At 31.4% G+C, this 23,906-nt stretch overlaps 2 protein-coding genes across 7 annotated transcripts in view; both read right to left on the reverse strand.

Moving 5' to 3' along the window:
- Positions 1–23,906, reverse strand: part of Frmd5 (FERM domain containing) — a 192,588-nt gene that overhangs the window by 117,931 nt on the left and 50,751 nt on the right. For all 6 annotated transcript variants that reach the window (XR_012993246.1, XR_012993245.1, XR_012993244.1 and 3 more), the window contains exon 3: positions 18,700–18,742. Coding sequence is in view for 1 of the 6 variants with exons in the window: in XM_076319979.1 (XP_076176094.1) it covers positions 18,700–18,742 (43 nt within the window). In the remaining 5 variants the exon portion in view is untranslated. The remainder of the gene's footprint in view (positions 1–18,699; positions 18,743–23,906) is intronic.
- On the reverse strand, positions 2,485–2,910 carry LOC143151410 (uncharacterized). The gene is made up of 2 exons (XM_076320508.1): positions 2,757–2,910; positions 2,485–2,618 (listed from the first exon to the last, which is right to left on the reverse strand). The coding sequence occupies exons 1-2, from the start codon at positions 2,908–2,910 to the stop codon at positions 2,485–2,487; spliced, it is 288 nt and encodes a 95-aa protein (XP_076176623.1).

Below are 23,906 nucleotides of genomic sequence, written 5' to 3' on the forward strand. Positions count from 1 at the left end.
CACATGAACCAAAAAATCGTAATCGACCTGTTTCGCAATTTATTACAACTTTCAGTGATGTATACGAAACTGTGATAATTTAATTCTCTTCTTACTTTCTTTTTGATACATTTCATTGAGAAGCAAAATTCCTTTGTCTTTCAAGAGTTATCTTCAACATTTAATCAAATCATAGCATACAAAATATAAATATTCAATACTTTAACGGTGTACTTATTATTTTACAATATTCCAAATTTTATTTAGAAATTTGTAAGTAATAGTATTTCTATCTGGTGAGCATTTTAAAGAGATACTGTAAGTTTGAAACAGGCCACCGGTGATCGATGTGACATAATTGAATAGTGAGTCGAGTATTGGTTATTGGCGACCGATACGACAATGAATATGTGAATACCTTGTCTTAACATTTAATTGACAACAGTGTATGACAGATTTGTCTATTTGAATAAAAAATTATATTTTAAAATTAGATTTCAATGAACCCGAAATAGAACAGAGTTACATTATCTATAGTTACATTCTTTAATTTCGTTTGTAAAAAATATATAACAAAATTATAATTCAAACTGTGTTTCACGTCCTTTTCGTGTGCAAGCATACTTTTTTTTTAACAGAAGAATTTACTTTATCAGTAGTTGATGTTAAAAGATTGCTATTGCCTTTACATTAGTATGTTAAATAATAATATATTATGAATATATCTATTATATTAATAAGAATACCATAGAATTCACAGTAAAGATATTATTAATAATGTATTATTAATAATTTATTACAATTTATTATTTTATTGCAAACACATTTATAACGAAATGTGTAAAGACAGTTAGCGTACCGAGTAGATGACAATTATCATCGGAGCAGCCAAACTATACTTCTAAAATGAGTTTAATGGTATTGAAATGAAACTTGGAGAAAATATTCTTTTTTAAATGTAGAATGTATTGAATCGAAAAGAGGTTGAGATAATCTCAATGCCTCAATTTAAACCAAATAACACATTAACATTTTACACACATATATGTATGACACTAACTAGTACATATATCTGACAAAACTTACATTTGCGAAGTTTTTCATACATGTTAATAATTTATTATGTTCTACTAATAGTCCACTAAGTATATCAATAAAGTGTGGTTCACACATTCACATTGTGTGGTTACAACATGTTTCGAAATCAATTTGGTATCATGTTAAATTAAAATATATTATTTTGCTCCACTCCTCACTTGAATCTTGGTGTGTAGAAATTGTTATTTTATTTATCTCTTATAAGATCGATAAGTCCTCGTCGTGTCATTTATTAAAGCGAGTATAAAAATTGAAAATTTGAGGTCGAAGTAAATAAAAATATTTCCTCGCTTCAGTGATGTGTGTGTCTGCAATCAATATATATAACAAAATCTTTTTTTATTTAATTATGCAAAATAACAATTAAACATCGAATTCGTTAATTAAAATACTTGTATTTTGGAAAAGAAATTGTGGAAATTGTATTCTTGTTTTAACAGACTGCAGATTTAAAAATTAAATTTAAGAAAGATTTTGTCATTAAAATCTATACACACAATATTTGTGCATTGAGAACTGGCAGTTCGGAACAATAGCGTGCTTTGTGACATAGAAAGGATGCAATTCCCAAGCGATCGTTTCTCGTTTCTTTCTTGTCGAAGACAAGAGTGAGATGAAACGAAAAAGAACAAGGAACGATATGGGACAAAGCATTATTAAACGTGGAATAGATAACAAACGTTCGAAAGTAAATCGAGTCAAGGTATGAATTACAGATTCCTATTTCACGTGTATGTACGTACATGTATGATTTATTATGTATAATTTATTACAAACGATTGCACCGGTAGTTTGGTCATCGCTTTACACTACTCGACGATCGAGCATCGTGCATCAATATTAATTCCCGAAATCACGCGATTCCGAAATTTCGAGTCGGATTGAGTCGGTTCCCGAAAGTATCTTACCGCGTCTGCGTATGAAGTACGACCATATTAATGCCTTAAAATACAATACAAAAATATGCGTTATTTACACATATTTACAAAAATACACATTATTCATTTACCATAATAATAAATAATAACATATTTCAGAATATACTGTTTTTGAATAATTTTGATAAAACGAGAATTTCTCGTTCAATTTATCATATTGAATAACGATATTTCATAATTATTCCCTCGATTTTATATCTTGTTTTAACCATTCGGAATTTTAATATAATATCGAATCTCATAGCATATACCGGGTAGCCACTGAAAGACTGAATGATATAAAATAAAAATAACTTTTACAGACACGTGTTCCTTTTTTAAATTTTTTATTATTTTATTTGGAAATATAATTAATGAACTTTTTTCAGTATTGTGAAAAACAACTCAAATGAACACCATTTTCAGTCAAGATTTTCAGTCGTAAACATTGAATTTCGGCTCGAATGTTCTCCTTAAGTTTCAAAATTTTTCAAAGTTTATTTATGTAAACCCGTTCTTTCGAGTAGCTCCAAAAAAAAAAGAAGCATGGTGTCGTTAAATCAGGCAAACGTGGAGGCCAAACAAATTCAACATTTTTTGAAATTATTCGTTCATCGAAAATTTCTCACAGGAGGTTCAACGTGTGGGAACCATACTTTCTGATTATCTTTGACCATTGGACGTACAAAATTTTCAAACACTGTCCTATACAGGGCCCCGTTCTTTCTGGCTCAGCTTTCTCATTTTTAAAGAAATAGGGACCGATAACTCTTTTAGCCATGAAACCACACCAAACAGTGCATTTTTGGGTATACAATCGATGTTGATGTAATTCCCTGGGATTCTCAGTACTCCAAAATCTGCAGTTTTGTTTGTCGATGTACATGTTTAAATGAAAATGGGCCTCGTCACTCATTGTCAATAAATTGTTCAAAACTCTATCTTTGGTTAGAGGTGTTCTCTAGCTTCTTTCATCTTGGGGTAGTAAAGCTCAGGCCTTTTGAATCTTGTATGGAAACACTTTTAAATTTAGTCTCAGAATCTTCTGAAGCAATATTCTGGCAATACCTAATTGAGCAGAGCGATGACGGGTAGATGTAGATGGATTCTTTTAAAGACACTATTGTACAGCTTCCACCATTGCGTCAGTGCACACAGTGCGCTTAGGACTTTTTCCCGGAAGTTCGACAATTGATTCAGTTCTTTCAAAACGGGCAATTAGATTCTGAATCGTGTTATCGCTAAGAGATACTCTGACATTAAAATGTTTCCGGTGTTTTCTCTGAGTTTTAATAATTGATCTTTCAATGGAATGGAAAAACCCTGAGTTTTACTCGTTGCTGGGCTATTTTAATCTCCAAGGAATACTCTATAACATATAAAAAAAAGAAATAAAAGAAATTGAAAATGAACAAGTTATAACTCTTTCAAATCTTTCAGTCTTCCAATGGCCATCCTGTAGAACTTTCGTAAATTTAAATATAGCAAATAATTTAAAAATAACAGAAGTAAATGGAGAAAAATAGGATCGTTAATGAATGCTTTTGAACAGCTTAAAATTGTAAACATGCTTTTTTGAGGTGAAAAAAAACTTAACGTTATCGATGGTAAGATTATTACTTACAAAATGATTAAAGGATCGTTTAAACTTTCAAGAAATTGATAACGAAGATATTTATAAATTCAAACAAAACGATAATTTTTTAAATTACATAAAATCTCACTCTCGACTTTAACAACTTTAGCAGGTAATATATATTTGAATCACATTTATTGCTTTCTTCGTTTAAAATATAAATACCAAGACCATAAACTTTTCCATGTACGAGGTTAAAGCTGTTTAGAATGAAAAATGAACTTGAAGCTTTACCACGTAAAATAATTAATACAAATCAAGAAAAATTACTGGTGAATGGTATTTTATAATTTCCACGTAATGATGAAATTTATGAAATATCCGATGTAAATAGAGAATTTTAAAAATATGTAGCTAAATTTATAAATAAGATTTGATTTATGCCCTTTTAAATGATGGAAATTACGAACAAGCAAATATCCTATAATTGCAGAATTTGCAATTAAATATTTACCGATACTAACAACATCGGATTCCTTTAAGCGGTGTTTCTTAATTGCGGAAAATATTGTAACGCGAAAAAGAAACGCGTTTATAACTGGAAAATGTTAATATTTATTTTAATCGATGTAAAAAATTAATAAATTCAATTTTATCACGAGAAACTGCGTTAATTACTGTAATACGTAACTGAAAAATTTGTGGGACACTGTGGGATAGCCGTGCGGCTCTCAACATAGTTTACAATTTTTTTGTTGCCGATGATTAAAAAACATTCATGACTGCGTATACGAATCTGTGAATACGGATCTTTAATTCCTTAATACACGGTTCACGTGGCACGTGTGCACGTGTATTAAGAACACGGTTCTGTAATCCTTTAATATACGTTTCACGTACCACGTGTACACATATATTTTACTACACGTCCAAAACCACGATCTTTAGTATGAATGTTTCGTTTGTCTCATTCCTTGCTCGCTTTCAATTTCTCTGATTCACTCTACTTCCATCTCGCTTTTACCTTTCCACGATAGGAGTGAATAAAAAATAATAGGAGGAGCACTCACAAGGGGCATCACTCAAGTGTAAATCGTCGATTTCAGTGAAACTTACACAAAATATAGTTCTTAGAAAAATATTTAACACATTTTTTTTCATCTGCTATTATCCATATCTAGGGGATGAAATCAACCGTAAAATTTGGGAGAGAAAACCACATTTACCTCAATATTTCGAAAATAATAAGAGACCTAGAAAGAGTTGTTTAAACAAGAATTGCGTACTTTTGAATAATGAATTTATGTTTCCAAACAGTTTTATAAAATATCAATTTCTTCAAACGTGTCGAAAAATTTTCAATTTTTAACCTTTTTTTGTACAATTCATTGTTTTACGTATTTATAAATTTGCCAATATAAACTATAGACCAATACGGAAAATGCGTATATTTGAAAATTTTTTGTTGTCCTTTTAATAACAATTACAGTTAGTACAATAAAATAATCTTCAATGGGGAACATGAATTTTTGGAACGTGCACGAACAATTGCAAAAGTATATGGTATAGTAGCTATTTATATTATGAACCCGTTTTGTTAATTAGTTTATGGCTATCAAAACTTGTCGCCACAAATAGAATCAGTTCATGGTATTGATGATTGAAAAGGTAGGAAAGATTTTTATAACCGCGTAACCGAAACTACCCTGGAAAATGCATCTGAAAACTCTGTATAACGACTGTTAAATATTCCTTATATTTGTTTTTTATAAATGTGTTAATTCAAAAAAGTGTTAACTTCACTGGGTGTGTCATTAGGTCTTTTAATTTACTTTGAAATTAAAGGTATAATGCCATAAAGTGATCACTGTATTGTACGTTTCTAAATATTTAGTAGCTCTGAAAAGCGTTGACTACTTCTATGTCTGCAAATCCAACCAGTTTATAAACTATATATTAAATCAATAATATTTTATACCAATCCGATTTCTTTAGCATCACTATCGCCTGCAGTGTGATTTTCACAATTATATGCTATCTTTAAACTATTAATTACATTACTTGGACTGACTTTTTTCTGTTCAAAAAAAAATATATCACTACATCACAGATAACTTTCCACGCAAACAATTGCAACTTACAACCACACAGGAATACACAAGTGTCGGTAATTTCATTCTGGTGACGATTGCTTGAAACACAAGCGAGAAATGTAACAAAGTTCGTATGTATCATACTTTTGTACATCTTGAGGTATAGCTGCAAAAGAAGTAGAACATTAAAATCAGCACTTTTCAAAGCTACCAAATGTTTAAAAACGTACAACACAGTAATCACTTCATGGTATTATACCTTTAATTTCAAAACAGTTTGAAAGACCTAATAACACACCCAATGAAGTTAGCAGCCTCTTGAATTAGCACATTTATAAAAGCAAAACAAATACAAGGAGTATTTAACAATAGTTATAAAGTATTTCAGATAACTAAGGAATTTTATAAAGTTTTCAGATAATTGCATTTTCTAGTACAGTTACGGTCACGCGGTTATGAAAGTCTTCCCTATTTTTTCAATCATAAACAATATCGCAGACCGTTTCTACCTGTGGCGACAAGTTTCGACAGCCAAGAACTAATTAACAATACGTGTCCATTATATAAATAGCTATTATACCATATATTTCTACAACTGTTCGCGGACACTCAAAAAATTCACATTCCGCATTAAAGCTTATTTTATTGTACCAACATTAACTTTTATTGAAAGGATGAAAAGAAAATTTTCAAATATACGCATTTTGCATATTGGTCCATAGTTTATATTGGCAAATTTATAATGATGTGAAACAATGAATTGTATAAGAAAAAAGTATACAAAGTGAAGATTTGTTAACATATTGTTTAAACAAATTGATATTTTGTAAAACGGTTTGAAAATTTAAATTCATTATTCAAAAGTATACAATTTTTGTTTACTCAACTTTCCTCTAGGTCTCATCATTTTCGAGATATTGAGGAAAATGTGTTTTTCTCCCCTAACTTTGAGGGCTGATTTCACCCCCTAGATATGCAGATGAAAAAAAAATACATGTTAAATATTTTTTTAAAAACTATATTATATGTAAATTTCATTAAAATCAGCGATTTATGCTCGAATAATGTCCCTTGTCGGTTCTTCGTGTATAGACCAAAGTTGCTTCCACGAATAAATATAATAAAGTACAATTAAACAATATTTTAACTTACAATAGAACAATATTACATGTTACTAATCCTCTGAGTATGCTAAATAAAATGTATATAATACTTTAAAGCGATAAAGGGGATTTACACAAAATAGTATGAAAGAAAATATAAATACTGCATTTTCTTTAATTGAAATCAGTATTGAGCATTTAAGAAATGATGAACACGTTTGGGAAACTGAAAGACGAATGCTAAACACGTCAAAAGAGAAAAGAATAATTAAATTTGAGAAGAATAATTAATTATATTTAGACAGATTTATATGAAGAATTTTTTGGGGGGAGAAAGTTCCATTTATTGAGTAAGGATAACAATTTAAGAGAGAGTGCCATAGACATAATGTTACGTATGTTTAAATGCGTTTTTCTTAAAACCGTGTGTTTGAAATTAACTTCCTTGATGTCTGTCAAACGAATTAACTGTTCAACTTCAAATTTTACACACATATTAAATATGTCAAAATTAAGTGTACTTGCAACATATTTTGTTACAGTCTCTAAAAGTCATTTTGTGAAATAATATCTTTTACACAGTATGTTGATACGAGTTATAGTCTATTTTATAGGCATGAAAATTTTCCTGGATTTATTGATTTTGAATAAATAGAACGATATAAATCGTATAAGCGGTGGAAGCAAAATTTTTCTAACGAATTGGTAGTAGTTATTAACATAAAAAATAAACGATATATCAATATGTGTGTACTTTTTGAAAATATGAATGAATATACGCAGAAAATTTCACATTCCTTGCTCTTCTACTTTTGCTTTCTTTAAGTGTTACAAATCACCGAGAAAGCTGTTGTCAATAGGAATCGCTACTTAAATACGATGAAATACAATCTTCCAAAATTTCTTATTTAAAAAGCAAACATTCAATATTTATGTCCCCTTTCGCTTTAGTTTTTAAACAATCCCTTTTTCTTCGCCGAAATCAACACGTGCTATGTTTATTCAGATTTACGAGAATAGTACAGGAGGTCACTAGGGTCTGAAAGTTTCATGTGACATCGACCCACAGTCAATGAATATAGAGAGCACGTAACATAGCAATCCAAGCCTTGGTCACAGCTGTTCACCGCTACATACAATTGAACTTGTGTGATTTCTCCTATGTCAAATTTATTTTCCTTTGTACAGAAGGTAAGTTACGAACTTGTTATTATACGAGAGATACAAAGTTTATTATTTCTCGAAACAATTCTGGAAAATAGAGTATTAAGAATTAATATAAATTATAAGAATAATTACGAAATTATATCATCGTATATAAGTATATAGTATTTCTTAAAATTTCTTAAAAAGTAGTAAGTGAAATGAGCAAAAACAATCACTGTCATAAGAGTTGTTTGTTTCATCAAACAATAATACAAACACCATTAATAAAAACAATCACTGTCATAAGAGTCGTTTGTTTCATCAAACAATAATAAAGTACAATTAAACAATATTTTAACCCACAATAGAACAATATTACATGTTAGTAATCCCCTGAGTATGCTAAACAAAATGTATATAATACTTTAAAGTGATGAAGGGGATTTAAACAAAATAGTATGAAAGAAAATATAAATGCGTACGATACTGTAATTAATTTCAATCAATATATGATCTGTCGTGTATATTCACTATTACATTTGTATGAATGGAATGTACGTATATGGTAGTAAATCTTTCAGAAATAATAAACTGAAAGTTATGTTAGTTTCTGCGTACCATTGTAACGCGACTTCAAATGCCATTTCACTTAATGTTAATTCTACTATACATGTAAAGTAGTCGAATAAATGTTCTACTTTTGTTAACTAACAAAATCCACAGCTGTCCAATTAAACGGCCCATAGACGCAGAGGTTTATTCTAGATTTACTCGCGGGTTTGCTCGACTATTTTTCTCGTGAGAAAGAAAGTGCAAACCTCTTAAAAATTCCAGTATATAATGTACCGTTTTAGCGAGGGGAGAAAGTCCGTTTATTGGGGAATCGAACTTATTTATATATCTCGAACTGAGGTTGAGCTTTGCATATACTGAGCAATGAAAAGAGTTAACAGGATACAACCGAGAGTGTGCGAGACAGATTATAAGCCAACGAGCCTTATTGTACTTTTAATTCGATAGAATTTTTTACACAAAGAAACACGTAAGAATATGTGTATATATACTGCCAACGAAGAGTTTCTGACCACTTGTGAGACTAAAATTTTGCACGATCCTTGATATATAATTATATAAACACATACGCGCACACACAATACAAAAATTATAAAAATTATTGTTACTATATCTTTCGTGATAGCAATAATGGGAAGAGCACGTTGAAGCCTTTGCGTAAAAAAATGAGCCTTTATATCTTTTCAATGTTACAATTAATCTAGGAATTTTATCAGCTAATTTCATTATTGTTATATTATGAGGAATATCTTTTCAAGCACTCTGTAACACTTCCCAAAATTCTTGTTTAGATCTTGAGTATCGTTGTCTAATTCTTCTGTACAAGTGCCGGCAAACACCGCACCGTATAATACATTATTTGAAACACTTCTGAAGAATTTTCAATGATGTATTATTTAAAATATTATAATTGGCTACAAAGCTGTAATAGTCTGTAGTTTACTTATACAGCGTATCGGCCTTTACAATTTTAACACGATCTCATTCTGAAAGCTTAGACCTATATAGATCGTATATTTATTTATATATATTAACCGATTTAGAAAATTCAATGTGAATTCATTGAACTTTGTCCTAACGTATCATCTTCACTTCTAGATGAAAATGATTAAAATCTCGTTGACATTTGTAAAAGAGTTCTACTTGCCAAGCAATATGTTTATATTCGACAGTTCTAACAATTGTTTGTCTAATAATTTACCTTTTACTCCTATCATATGTAAATAGCTAAAGTAAAATTTAATATCTTTTCACTTTTTGTTTGTTACAAAAACACTTTATTTAAACATTGCCATTCAACCGGTTCTGATTTTTCGTTACTTCTTCGCACATTGTTATAATTTATTACAATCAATAATTCAGTACCTACCCAATGTTACAATATTAATAAATCATTAGGTACCATTAAATAAATTCCTATAATTTCAGCCATTATGATTATTAATCGGCTCGATTAATTCGTATGTATATTTATTGCAAAACACATAAATTGGCATAACTAGAAACATTTACATACACTATAAACACCATTAAATTACTAAACGTAAAATCTAAGGATAACATCAGAAAAACGTTTAAACTCTATCGCATAAATAATAAATCAATCTTTTAAAGCTGTACATTGTCATGCTTGAACTTTAAATTCAAGTAACGATGCAGTAATTATTCAAATGGCAGAGTATTAAGGAATCGCATGCATGCTGTTAATATAAAAGTATGCAGTATCATACAACTCATATCGATTGGCGCATATTCGATATATCCCAAGTCACTTTATAGAAGGTTTGGGATATTTGAAATCCCTTTGCAATTATATATCTATTATGAACATTTTAATTACTTCATACGAGCCTTTAATTTTTGGTATAAATTTGGTTGAAATTCTGGAGTTCAGATCACATTCCTCTATCTGTTTACTTGATTTAAATCCTTCGTACAAAATTCCTACATTTATTTAGTTTTACTTCTAAAAATTCTCTACGATTATCTATAACGTATACCTCTAATGTATACCAAACAGTAACACACTTGAACATTCATCTGCTAATCTATTAATTGTATTATTACAAACTCAACATTTCTAAAAATGCCCTTTTATATTTTTCTTATACCAGTATTTTCTGTGCTCGGTAAATAATGTCGCTATCCTTAGAATAATAATTTTATTAATTTTTTCAACTTGGTCATTTGATTATACTGACGCTGCTATAACATTAATACGTTGGATACTATTTTAGGCTAAAAAGTGTTCAAATCTTTACAATGTAATGCTAGTACCATGATCGAAAATTATACATAATGCACGAATGTGTGATTCTAGTGACAAACAATTTCACACATTAACTAACAAATATAAATAAATACTCAAACCACCAACAAATGAACACTGATGCTTCGAAATTTAAAGGAGCAACAGAATATGCAGTGTATCGACATAATAATTCAGAATGTAATAGAAATAGTTGCTGCACTCGAACATACCAGAAAGAACTTTCTATTCTCTTGGATTCTCTCACATCTTGGGAAAAATGGAAACAAAGAGGCCGACACCACAGTGAAACAAGCTACTTCTAGCACATTTACAACAGACCATGTGTCCATACCTCATGAGGACCTCAAGAAGAATCTTATAAAGGCTACAATAGTCTTGGAACGTAAAATGGAAAAATTCAAGATTTTCCAGTATACATAAAATCCTAAGTAACGTAAAAGACACTAGCCCACTTATGATATTAACAAGTTTGAAAATTGATCACAAACTGGACGTATTCCTTTCTTATTACCAAAACCAATCCAAAACACCTGTGAAATACGCAATGTACAAAGCTTGTGCAAAGCATCGAACACATTCTATTCATCTACCCTAAATGCAGCACCGAAACAAATAAGCACAAACTGCCAAACTCTTTAAACGTGCTATAAAATGAAGATATTGGGTTGTTCGGAAAATTCGTGCGGATTTTTCATTCAAATTCGATGGTAACACATTTAAATTTCGATATACACTTGTTAAATTACACAGTTGTCATTTTGTTTCACAACCTTTCTTCATTTTTCACGCAACTTGATGATCACACCCTCCCAGAAGTTCTCAGCTTTTTCGACGAAAAACTTTTCAATGTCATTTTTTATATCGACGAAAGAGTTAAAGTTTTTACCATTAAGAGAATTTTGGAAAGACCTAAATAAGTAAAAATCTGAGGATGCAATGTCTGATGAATACTGCGTGAGGGATGGGATATCCCAACCAAACTCCAACAAGTTTTATCGAGTAGTTAAATATACATCAGTTCGAGCACAATCTTGATGAAACATAACGCTTTTTCGATTCAATAATTCTGGAGATTTTTGTTCAATCCCTGCTTTAATTCCTCCAATCGCGAGCAATATAAATTAATGATTAATTTCTTAAGAATATAAAATTAAGGAAAGGTCATTTTTTTTAAATTCTAAGGCTTGATTTCCTTTTCCAAATCTATCATCTGGTTGTTTGATAGAAGCTGTTAATATAGTATTCCTTTCCAGTCCTATCAGAAGGCATAACTTTCTTCGGACGAAGACTGGCTTCTGAGGTCGCTAAAAGTAATTTATTCCGCTTTCCTCAGAATCTTTTTCGCTTAACATTATTATAAATAATCTATCTTTCATCTCTCGTCAATGTTTGCTTCAAAAAGTGTGTCTCTTCATTGCGTTTCTTTTCCGTTAAATTGTGGAAAGTCTATACATCAAAACGGTTTACGTACCGAAGCATCACAAAATGCTCGTGGACGGTAGTTTATTATATTTTTAACATTTCTGTTAATTCACGTGACGTATAACGTGAATTATTTTCGATTAGTGATTTGATCTAATCTTCATCAGTGATGAAGAGTCCATCCGAGCGTTTTTGATCATCAAGGTTGAAATCACCTTTAAACGTAGGAAACAACTTCCGTAAAGTTCTTTCAGTTATAGCACCTTCACCATAAACAGCACATATTTTTTTTTTTTTTTTTTTTTTTTTTTACTGCTTGTGTGGCATTTTTGCTTTTCCAGTAAAAAAAAAAGCATCAAACGACTATAATGCATTTTGTTTTCTTTCATATTCAAAAGCGTATAAAATTTATAAAAATTAATGTATCCTAACCGATCTTTGTTCCTAAACATGGCTGAAATATCATCTTAAACGTGCTTAAACCATGAAATATCGAGAACGATTGTAATGCTTTTTAAAAAAAAATGAAAAATTTCAATTTTTCATAATGAAATGAAAACTCATCTACACCGGCAAAAAAACTGTACTCTTACATAATTGAGTATAAGTCCCGTGATAATTAATATTCTTCAATCAAATTTTGACAAATCATTGTCTGAATAAAAAGCAATGCATTGTATAAATTTTGAATAATTATAATTTAAATGATTAATTTCCTAAGAATATAAAATTAAGGAAAGGTCATTTTTTTTAATTCTAAGGCTTGATTTCCTTTTTAAAATAAAAAAGCTTTTTGAATCGTATTAACGGTTTCATTCGCTAGATATTATGTACAGTGATTGTCATTTATATATTTACATACATGTAATAAACTTATTTATTCTTGCTACTGTTTTTATATTACTTATAGTTGAAATTTTTAATATTTTGTTACTAAGCTTCTTTGTCGTAAAATAACGGTACAGTTCTGTGGCATAAAATCAATTAATCTTACACACCTATTTACATGTATTAATTTTCACGACGTCACTTAATATGCTGCATAACGTCACAATAGATTTATCAAAATCTCCATGTACGTTTTTCCATCTTTGTAAAACAATTTTATCTGACGACGTTGTTCTGGTGTAATTTCAGTTTTTTCTCTACTTATTGGGGTTACTTATAGTATACTTATAACTATTTCAGTTGTTCGACGGGTATTGATAAAAATTGTTTAGAATTTCTAATATATCAACTTAGGCCACTACTGCCACTCTGTGCGTAATTATACGCTAAAAAAATAGTTCCAAATAAAATAAACATAAGTGCACCTGAGTTCTCGAAATGAAGAAAACTTTGTTAACAATTTACAATAGCAAGTTCAAACTCTGTGAAAACAGTTTATATATTGAGGAAAAATTATAATGTTTATGATTATAAGAGTATATATGTAAGGCTATCGTGATTAAATTTAACACTGATCAACAACACTTATGAACAACTACCAACAACGACTCTCACTGCTTTTTCCAACGACATGCTATCCAACGATCCTCCCTTCAAGGCTACGGTCCCATTTACATCCCCGATTCTGGGCCTAGTAAAAAAATATTAAAAAAAAGCTTATTCATCGCTATAATGTTATATAGTTTACCGATATCCTGATTTAATAAATGCATTGGACAATAGGGCAAAGGAAGACTTAACCTTCAACCTTGTCAAGAGAAAATTGATCGAAAAATATAGGAGAAAGGTGTATAATAAAACATAATCCAGTGATAGGGCAGAAAAAGCTTGTGCAGAAAAATGCACCTAAGAAGGGATCGCAGAAAGTGCAAATTATGGAAGCAAAAGTCGAAAATGGCAAATCAGTTTATTACCTTTCACTATTATAAAACACGAGCATTGTTCTTTTTGTGTACAGAGTATCTCACAGGACACAAGTCCATAGTACATCGACTTAGAAGCTACATGTCATTTAGTAAATACTATGAAGCATCTTGACATGGGGTATTGGATCAATCATACTGTAGTGTATAACTGAAGAAAATACGTAAGTAACAATAACAGCACAAACTTCTGTGTTATACATTTTAGAATTGCAACATAATATATCGTCAGTTATACAAATTTTCAATAACGGTTGTAGCATTGAGTTTGCAGAAGAGAGTTGTAATATACTAACAGGAAATAAAGTAATATCTATCATAAATGCAACTGGAAATTTGTATAAGCTCGAGATTAAACAGAAAGCACTTGAGGCGGTGAAGCAACAAGGAAAGAACTACATACATAAATGGCATGTCAAGCTATGGCATAGAGACCCAGAGGCGATAAGAAGGCTGGTTAGAGAAGGCATGGTAACGGGTATACGGATTCAGGACTGCGAAATTAAAGTGACATGGAAGACGTGCATGGAACAGAAGATGGCCAGGAACCTTTTCCCAAGGAATCCGAAAATAAAACGAAGACATTGCTCGACCTGGTGCACACTGACGTATGTAGGCCACTGCAAACCACCACACCAAACGGCAAAAGGTATACACTGTCATTAGTTGATGATTTGACCACAAACTTACCAGCCCATAAATCAGAAGTTATCTGGGAAATCAGAGAGGATATGACGATGACAAAAATGAAATTTGACAAGAAACCGCAGATAATAAAATCCGATAGATCCAAGGAATATGTTATCGGGCACTGATGATTACTTGACAAATTAAGGAACAAGAATAGAATTAACAGCGCGGCACTTACTCCAGCAGAATGGAAAAGCAGGGAGGTGAACCAGGTATTTAGTAGAGATGACTAGATTCGTGAAGATTTGACAAAGAAGTACTAGGGAGAAATTATCGTTACAGGAAAGTATCTATGAAATAGGCTATCAACGAGAACTAGAAGTAAAACACAGAATAAACACTGGCATGAAATAAAACCAAATTTAAAGAACATTTACAAATTTGAAACTGAAGCGTATGTGCGGATTATCGACGAACAGAGATTCAAACTGGACACCAATGGCTAATAAAATGTATTATATTGTGTGGACTACAACGATGAGTCCAAAGCATATGGCTTACTGACTACAGAGACAAGTAAAATGATTGTAAGTCGGGATATCATATTCTTAGACAGTGTAGAGCAAAAGGAGTTTGTGGAAATTTAATCTGAAAAATACCCAGAAGACAAATATGAAATCTTGGAGCTAAAAATAAGAATTAAGCAGATCAAAAGCAGATCAAGGTCTATCGAAGAGGCACTTACAAGATGCATAGACAGATCTGAAAAGAAGCACTGGATAAGGAATATTCATTGCTAATGAATAATATCTAGAAATAGGAGAAACCACCAGAAAATATCAAATCACTTGCATGTAAGTGAGTGTTCAAACTAAAGTGAAACCTAGACGGTAAGGTGATAAAGCATTAAGCCAGACTAATAGCATTGGGTTGTTGACAAAATTATGATATAGATTACGAGGAAGTGTTTGCACCAGTTGTGAGACATACTATACTAAATATTTTACTAAGCATTTCAGGCGAACACAGGCTAAAGGTCAACAATACGATGCAAAAAATTCTTTTCTAAATAGAAAGCTCAAAGAAAATATATGTAAAACACGCAGTAATTAAAATGATATGGGGTAGAAGGAACAAAAGGATTGGCTTTAAAATTAAACAAAAGCATGCATGATTTCAAATAGGCAGTAAACAACTGGTATGCAGACATTTTAATAAAACTTAGATACGAACAAGGATAGGAAAACAGGTGTCATTAGTTGAAGATACAGATAAAGAGAAAAGTTACACGATAATCTACATTGATGGCAGTGCCTTGAAGAACACAAATAAAATTATAAATTCTAAGGAGAAACCTTCAAAACTACACAAAATCAAAGCTAGGCGATACTAAGGAATATTGTGAAACATTTTAGATTCGCCAAAATTAACACACATGTTTGAGGAAGCCGAAGTCTCGAATAAGTCAATAGGTCAAAACGATAACGCCCTACTGAACAATTAAAAACCTCAAAGTCTCATGGAAAGCTTGATATACCTTTCAGTAACAACTTATCCAGATATGACCCCATGGGTAACGATTTTGAACAGTAAAATGAAAAACACCACAGAAACCGACAGGAATGAGACAAAGAGAGTGACGAGATATCTGAAAAAGTATGTAGGTACAAACTAAAATTGGGGAATGAAAAACTAAGAAACATCATAGAATATTTAGACACAGATTAGCATGAATCCACGAGAGGCAACAAACTCAACAGTGAACACGTACTCAAATGGTGACAGCACGATGAGTTAGGGGTGCAAAAAATAATCGTATGTTTCGCTGTGATCGACTAGAGCCGAATATGTTTCCTTAAGCGAGACAATCCAATAAAGAATGTGGATCATCAAATTTCAAGCTGAAAGTACGACTACTGATAGTAATACGAGGAGATAACCAGAGTTGCATTAAACTTACTAAAAATCGAAACTGCGAAAGAAAGACGAAGCACATTGACAAAAAATATCATTTTTTATGATATTTGGTGGAGTGTGAAATAATTAAACTAATTTACTGTGAAACGATTCATATGGTTGCAGATTATTTGAGTAAGTCATTAGGAGTGACCAAATTGAAAATGCTGACGAGGAAATGCGATTTACAATTAACATTGGATGGTGATGTTGGTCAGGAATGATGAAAACTAGCTCCATGGTTAGAAACGACGCCAGCAGAAGACAGAGAGATACACTAGCTATGTAACTAGACTTCATATTTTCGAAAAAAAAAGGTAGAAAGATTTAAAGTGGAAGAAACCATAAGGAACAATTAAAAGTATCAGAAAATAATATTGTTAAGTAGAATTCATTAAAATGTTTAAAAATCTATAAAATTTTAAAAATAAATGATATTTATTTTCCTGTATCCCTATACAATAGAAGCAGCTGTCATACAATATGACTTGGGCAAACTTTACGATTGGCTGCTGTCATGTGCGCTTACTCTATTGTATTTGTCGGCGCAACTACAAAAACAGTGGAGGGGATAGAAAGACTACTTATAACAAAACACGTGTGACGACTTGCAACGAGACAATACTATATGCTACTTTTTGTTTTCAAAGTATTGTCAAATTTATTCACAACCCAAGAAGAACGAGGTTCCCAATGAGTAATCGAAGCAAAAGAATAATATTTTGATTTTGTTTTCTTCGTTACTATAAGACGACTTTAAGCGGATTCATGACAGCGTTATAATAAAAACGATACCAAACCCGAATATACATCAATAATTTTAAGTTAAATAGTAATTAAACATTTGTTAATATAAAAAAAAGTATTGAATATTTTTATAAAAAGTAGGTTATACAAAAATTTCATTAAAAATTTCAATTATTATTTAAAGACTGTCCCTTGTGAGTGATTAAATAATATACATATTCTATATTTTCAGTTTTATTAGTTGCCCGTGGGATCGCGTTTTTTCTATATTAATTCTTTCTCCATGAATAGAATCAAATACAACTAAAAATATCTAAAATATGGTAAAAATTATTGAGAATGTGTATACTTTTCGCAAAACGACTAAATTGTTCGCAAAGTTGACTAAATTGAAAAGACAAGAGCGATCAAATGTCGCATACCAGTCTTTCAAACTGTTACAACTCAGTGTCGATCAAGTAATAGCCTGAAAGATATTACAGTAGATACATATATCTATATAAATACTTTTATTGTCACATCGGTAAAAAGACGTAATTTAACATTTAAATATTACGATTTAAGAATTCTATAAAGTATGCCACAAAATAGGGATAAACAGTTATTGGCCATTAAACAGTAATTGACCTTTTCATAAAAACAGAAATATATTAAGAGATGTTTAATGTCATCTATACAACTCTCGTACTCGTTATATATAGCCAAATAAAATTTGCATTTATGAAAAGTGTAATTTGTTTATTAAAAATGGAAGAAAATGTAAATGGCCAACAATTTTCGTATAAATAATGTTAAAAAACACTGATTGGTCATACAGCCAATAACGTTTGGAGATTATGATAATGATGAAACAATCATTGGCCTCGTGTTCGTCGTTACCATAGATATGGATAAATCATTAAATTGTAATAGTAAAAATATAAATATATAGAAAAATACAAAAATCATTAGATTGCTGTCTCTATGGTTACTCTATATTCTTTTCAGCAGTTAATTATTGTCGATTGATCGATCGACCAAGTACTCTTTTGACTTAGTTAATATCTATTTTCATTACAAGTAACAAATTTTTTATATATTTTTTACAAATTCTTAATTTTTCATAAGTTTCATTTATTTTCAGAATATTAAAGTTTCTCTTAAAATTACACATATTTTCATTGATTTTATTTTCAAATTAATCGAATGGACATATAATAATCAATTGTTTATACAATGCTGTTACTTAAAGGGTCAATCATTGTATCGTTTACTCTTACTTAGGAATTAAACAAATTCTTCATTAAACTAACATTAATATAAAAATGTAAACTAACCTTTCACTTGTTTGATCGCCGTTTTTGCCAGGTCTAACCAATGCTGAAACAAAATAATTCGATATGTAATGTAAGATATAAAATAAACAATTATACAATTTATTAAATAATCGATATTATTTCGTTTTAAAATTATGAGTTTTTTATGAACCTTTTCAGGGATAAATTATTTTATTTGAAATATAGAAAAATTGGAACTGTTATTGATCAACGACGTTTCTCAGTTTTGTAACGATACTGTAGTGTTCTACCAAAATTTATTTATGAATATTTATTGTACAACTTCAATGAAAACCGATTACAAAAATTATTCTAATCTAATGAGCTCTTCGTCCGAATGACGATTCGTTTATACATCAGTAGATGTAAAAAACGAATTTAATAATAGATAGATGAATAAATTTAGTAAACTTTAGTCGCACCATTGGAAGAAGCGACTTCAAGACCTATAAAACACGTTTTCCTATTATTCGAGCTGATATTTTGCAGAAAATTTTTTTATGTATTAAAACCATTACAAGGGATTTCTAAAACAAATTATAAGTTACAAAATCAGAATTGCCCTAATAATGACTCTCTTATTTAGCCCCCCCCCCCCCCCCCCATTAAAGACTGCTTCTACGTATGCGTCAACCCATTTCAATGATCTTGAATCCCCGCTTGACAACGACCGGGCTATTAATCTAGCTTAACCTAACCTAATCCATCGATTAAGTTAGATTAGGTTAGATTGAGATTAGATTATTTTGGAGTGAGGGTGCAGACAGAATGTACCCCCTTTCTGCGCACACACGTTAAATTTTTAAACAAATTATAATTCACTACTATATTCATTCATTGAATAGAAATACTACCAAATAAACCACATATTTTTCTAATATTTTTTTAATAAACCTAAATGATATAACTACGTTAACTATTTATATGACTTTCATATTACGAACTATTTATATGCTTTGCATATTATGAATTATTTATATAATTAATGCCTGTGTATCAACTTTGTAGAATTAATTTACTAGAATTAACTTATTAAAAAATATGTAAATTGAGTAGTAGCAAATTACGGATACTAGTCAACATTCGATTTGTTCTGAAATAAATGTCGTGTTTCTGGGCATTGGAAACTTAACGAAAAATTGTTATCTCAGTGAGTTGTGCTCACGATTAAACATGGAGTTGTCAATGTGATGAATTGGGGATGCTTTGGTGCAAACAAAGTGCAGAATTTATTCAAAACAAGCGGAATTCTACGAGTATACAGTACCACCAGAAAGGAGCATTATTGACAAAAACTTTGTGTTTATGCATGAGAATGACCTCAAGCAAAATGTAAAAGTGTGTCACAACTGTTTAAAAGAATTAGAGGACAACAGTGTAGACAGCCACATTCACCAAATTTGACTCGAATGAAGTTGTTAGAGAATAAAATACACTTAGAAAAAACGAAATGTCAAAAGTTCAACAAACAGCTACGGTCTTATTTGCAAGATGTCTGGAAAGAAATTCAGGAAGATTGCAGTATAATAGAGTTACAAAGCTTTTCATCGTATCGTATCCAGTGTCCAAATACTTATGCAAGGTATTACATATACAATGAATACAATAACATGGACTATTGCTGGGTCACGTGGCATAAATGGAAACTCACGTAAAATTGGCACGATACTCAATATGTTCTATAGTATACTTTGCCTACACAAAGGGTGTCCCAATCATCGCCGGTCGATTTGAATTTCGCGCTATTTTTAAAACGTTAAACCGATTAACCTGAAACTTGACATATGTCATCTAGATAGATGGGAAATTAATCATGGAAAAGTACACGGTGAAAAAACGCCTGAAAATTATTCAGGTGTATTATGAAAAACCGCGATCTTTAACGCTTTAACTTTAACGATTCGGGAACTTTGTAATCATTTCCCTCGAAATCATGTGCCGGCAAAAAGTATCGTGAATAAACAAAATTGTCGCGTATGGGGCTCGGAAAATCCACGACAAGTTGAACAATTGCCAATGCATCCAAAACGAGTCATTGTTTGGTGCAGTTTTTGGTCAAAAAGTATGATTGGACCATTTTTCTTCGAAAATGATGATGGCGACGTGGTTACTGTGAATTGGAAACGATATCGTGGCACGTTGACTGGCTATTTTTGGCATCAATTGAAAGGTCTTGACTTGGCTGATATTTGGTTCCAGCAAGATGGTGTCCCTTGCCACACAACGAATGAAACAATGGCACTTTTGCAAATAAAATTTCCGCAACGCATAATTTCTCGAAGAGGTGATGTCAATTGACCACCAAGATCATGCGATTTGACACCTTTGGACTTTTTTCTTTGGGGTCACATCAAAGGTAAGATTTATACCGACAATCCAGAAACAATTCCAGAGCTGAAAGACAACGTCGAACGTGTTCTTGGTGAAATTAATCGTCGTGAAAAATTTTGGGAAAAGATTGGTGGTCTGTTGAAAAAGCCGAGGCGGCCATTTGGAAGATATCTTGTTTCATTATTAACTCCCAAGTTTGTACTGTTAAATAAAATAAAAGTATCAAGATTACTTGAACGATTTTATTCAAAAATAAATCGACCGATGATGATTGAGACACCTTTTGTATGATTTCTGTGATGTTTTCTGTTCGCTGCCTGCACGTATTCCGATGCGTTCTGCAAATTTGAATTCAGGTATGTGACGTGTTTGAGTGATGGAAAGAAGAAGAAAAAATAAGTTCCTGTTCTTTCTACCATATGTACTCTCTCGACCACGATGAAGCCCAAGCATGTGAGGTTAAAATCTCTGTTTCTGACCTCACAGATTAAAAATAGATTTCTGAATAGTTGTCTGCGCGACTCATGTCTAACTGTGTTGCGTCACATCATATAAAAAAAAGTATTCTAAAAAAATCTCAGTATACCGTAATTCTGAGGTCATAGTCGTGTTACAATGCAGTAACAATGCCTCTCATACTCTCAATTCCTTTTACTTAGCTGCCATATGGTTGATGTTGAAATAGCACCTTTTTTTTGAAAATTGAACCTACAACAGATGGGACGTTTCTTAACCAAATATACCCCAAAGAGTTAAACATGGAATGACCTAAGAACGAGCCGTATAAGAAGCTTTAGTCGTCAATATCCCTAATCCGAACTCTCGCTCTTTTATAGAAAATATCATACTGTCTCCTAAACGCGAACGACTACTCGTTGCTTCAGCTTGCACTGAATTCGATTGAATTCAAATCATAATTCTGTTGACTCGTAAAAATATAAGTCTATTGCATAAAAAGATGTCACGTGTTAGCACGAGGAACATTCTGTATACTAGGTTGTTCGATAAGTTTTGTCGTTTCTTCCATTGTAAAAAAATACTATGACACTTCGACTTTGAACAACTATAATTATGCGAATGACTGGACAGATCTACATAAAACTTCACACATGTTCATCAAACAGTAGTACCATCTTTAGGAAACTAAAACGACGAACCGAATAGCTCCATTTCTTATCGAACGACAAAACTTATTGAGCAACCTATTAAAGCTTTATTTCGTATATACATATGAATATGGGATTTATCTATTCATTTACCTTCGTTGTTTAGCAGTATGCTATTTTTACTTTAACTTTACGAAGTTATTAGAAAATGTCCGTAAAGAAGAATATATGGCAAAAATGTATGAAATATTTTTTATATTATTCGAAAGTTTTATGTTATGGAAGTGGTTCTTGAAGAACCCTACGACTATGTAGAACCCATTTTAAAAAATACTGGTGTGACATATAGGTCATTAATTCTACAACTGTTATAGAATGGATACAGGACTGTTAAAAGAACTGATATAGAATCGACATTAGAACCGATACTAGAACTGTATTGATCCGAACTGGAATCGATATGTTCACTTTTATCAGTTCTCGTAACAGATATTCCGAATAAAAGTTCTTCATAATAGTTTCGAGAACCGGAATCGATACTGTAACTGTTTTCAATACCTGGTTGAGGAGTTCTTCTACTTTGAAACACTGATAACTTTCTGAATCTTTTGCTCAAACACTATTGATAATAACTCTTTCAAACTTTATATATTAAGTTATACATATTTGAAGGAAATATATTTTTGTCACGAAGAAATATTAATGTATATTAATGTGTATTATTTAAAATGGGTTCTACAGAGTCGTAGGGTTCTTCAAAAACATAACGTAAAAAAATATTAATTCATTAAAGTAATATGTTGTCACTGTCTTAGCGACCTTGATATGTAAAATTTTATCCATCTAAAACAAAAAATGGACATGATTTTGTGTTTAATATGAGCATAGGTGTAGCAGAAATCAAAAAGAAAGTATTCAAAATTATTGAAATGATAGCTCTGTAGGAAAATGGTGGGATTGTACAGAAAAAAGTGAAACTTCTTTTTTTTTTTTAACAAAAAAGAGTGATTGCAAATATCGCGTTGATTGTAGTCTCAGCAATTAAGACATACTTATTTTATATGTGTGTCAAATTTTATGAAGATTGATTCATTGGTGTCTGTTCCGTTCCGCAATCTTTTATCATCCTGATCACCCTGCCAAAGAGATCAAAGAGGCTCTTCGATTACTTATTATGGGTATCATAAATGTAGTTAAATCTACACAGCAGACGCTGACCTGTAAACTCTGACCCAGGACTTCCTATGCCGAATGTTAATAACAATTTTCTCCTAGGCAACAACTCTAACTACGAGATACGATACCATGATTATTGGACAAACATTATGTCTCCGTATCCAATCAAGAGTCAATTAACACTCAAACATACCGAACGCACAGACATACATATTGTAAGCCACTCGGTTTCACAATTCATCCAAGTTTAACGCAGCTGTGCACAAACACAACCAGTGCGTTGGAAAGAATTATTACTTCATTCACATTGTTCTATCAAGTGTGTAGCATATATACGACTACTTTGGTTACATTCGTGAGGAGTTCACGTTGCAACGGTGTTTGTGTTTTTAAGGACAGGCGCTCGAAAAAGTAATTTTAACAAAATCGGTGTTAAGCCTTTCTGTACAGTGCTGGAATCAGTGAACTCGAGTAACTGCTCTGTGACCATGAATATATATTAGTGAAATATCAGTGTGAGTAAAAAATGACTGGCACAGGACTCACGGGGTTAAACTTGAAGACCACAAGCGACGAATTCGCCCACGCAAACAA

Source organism: Ptiloglossa arizonensis, chromosome 9, assembly GCF_051014685.1.
Source record: "Ptiloglossa arizonensis isolate GNS036 chromosome 9, iyPtiAriz1_principal, whole genome shotgun sequence".
NCBI lineage: Eukaryota > Metazoa > Arthropoda > Insecta > Hymenoptera > Colletidae > Ptiloglossa > Ptiloglossa arizonensis.

Coding starts and splice junctions, on each gene's coding strand:
- LOC143151410 (XM_076320508.1), bottom strand. CDS start 2,910: ATGAGTGACGAGGCCCATTTTCATTTAAACATGTACATCGACAAACAA. Junction 2,619..2,756: donor CATGGCTAAAAGAGTTATCG/GTCCCTATTTCT, acceptor ACCTCCTGTGAG/AAATTTTCGATGAACGAATA.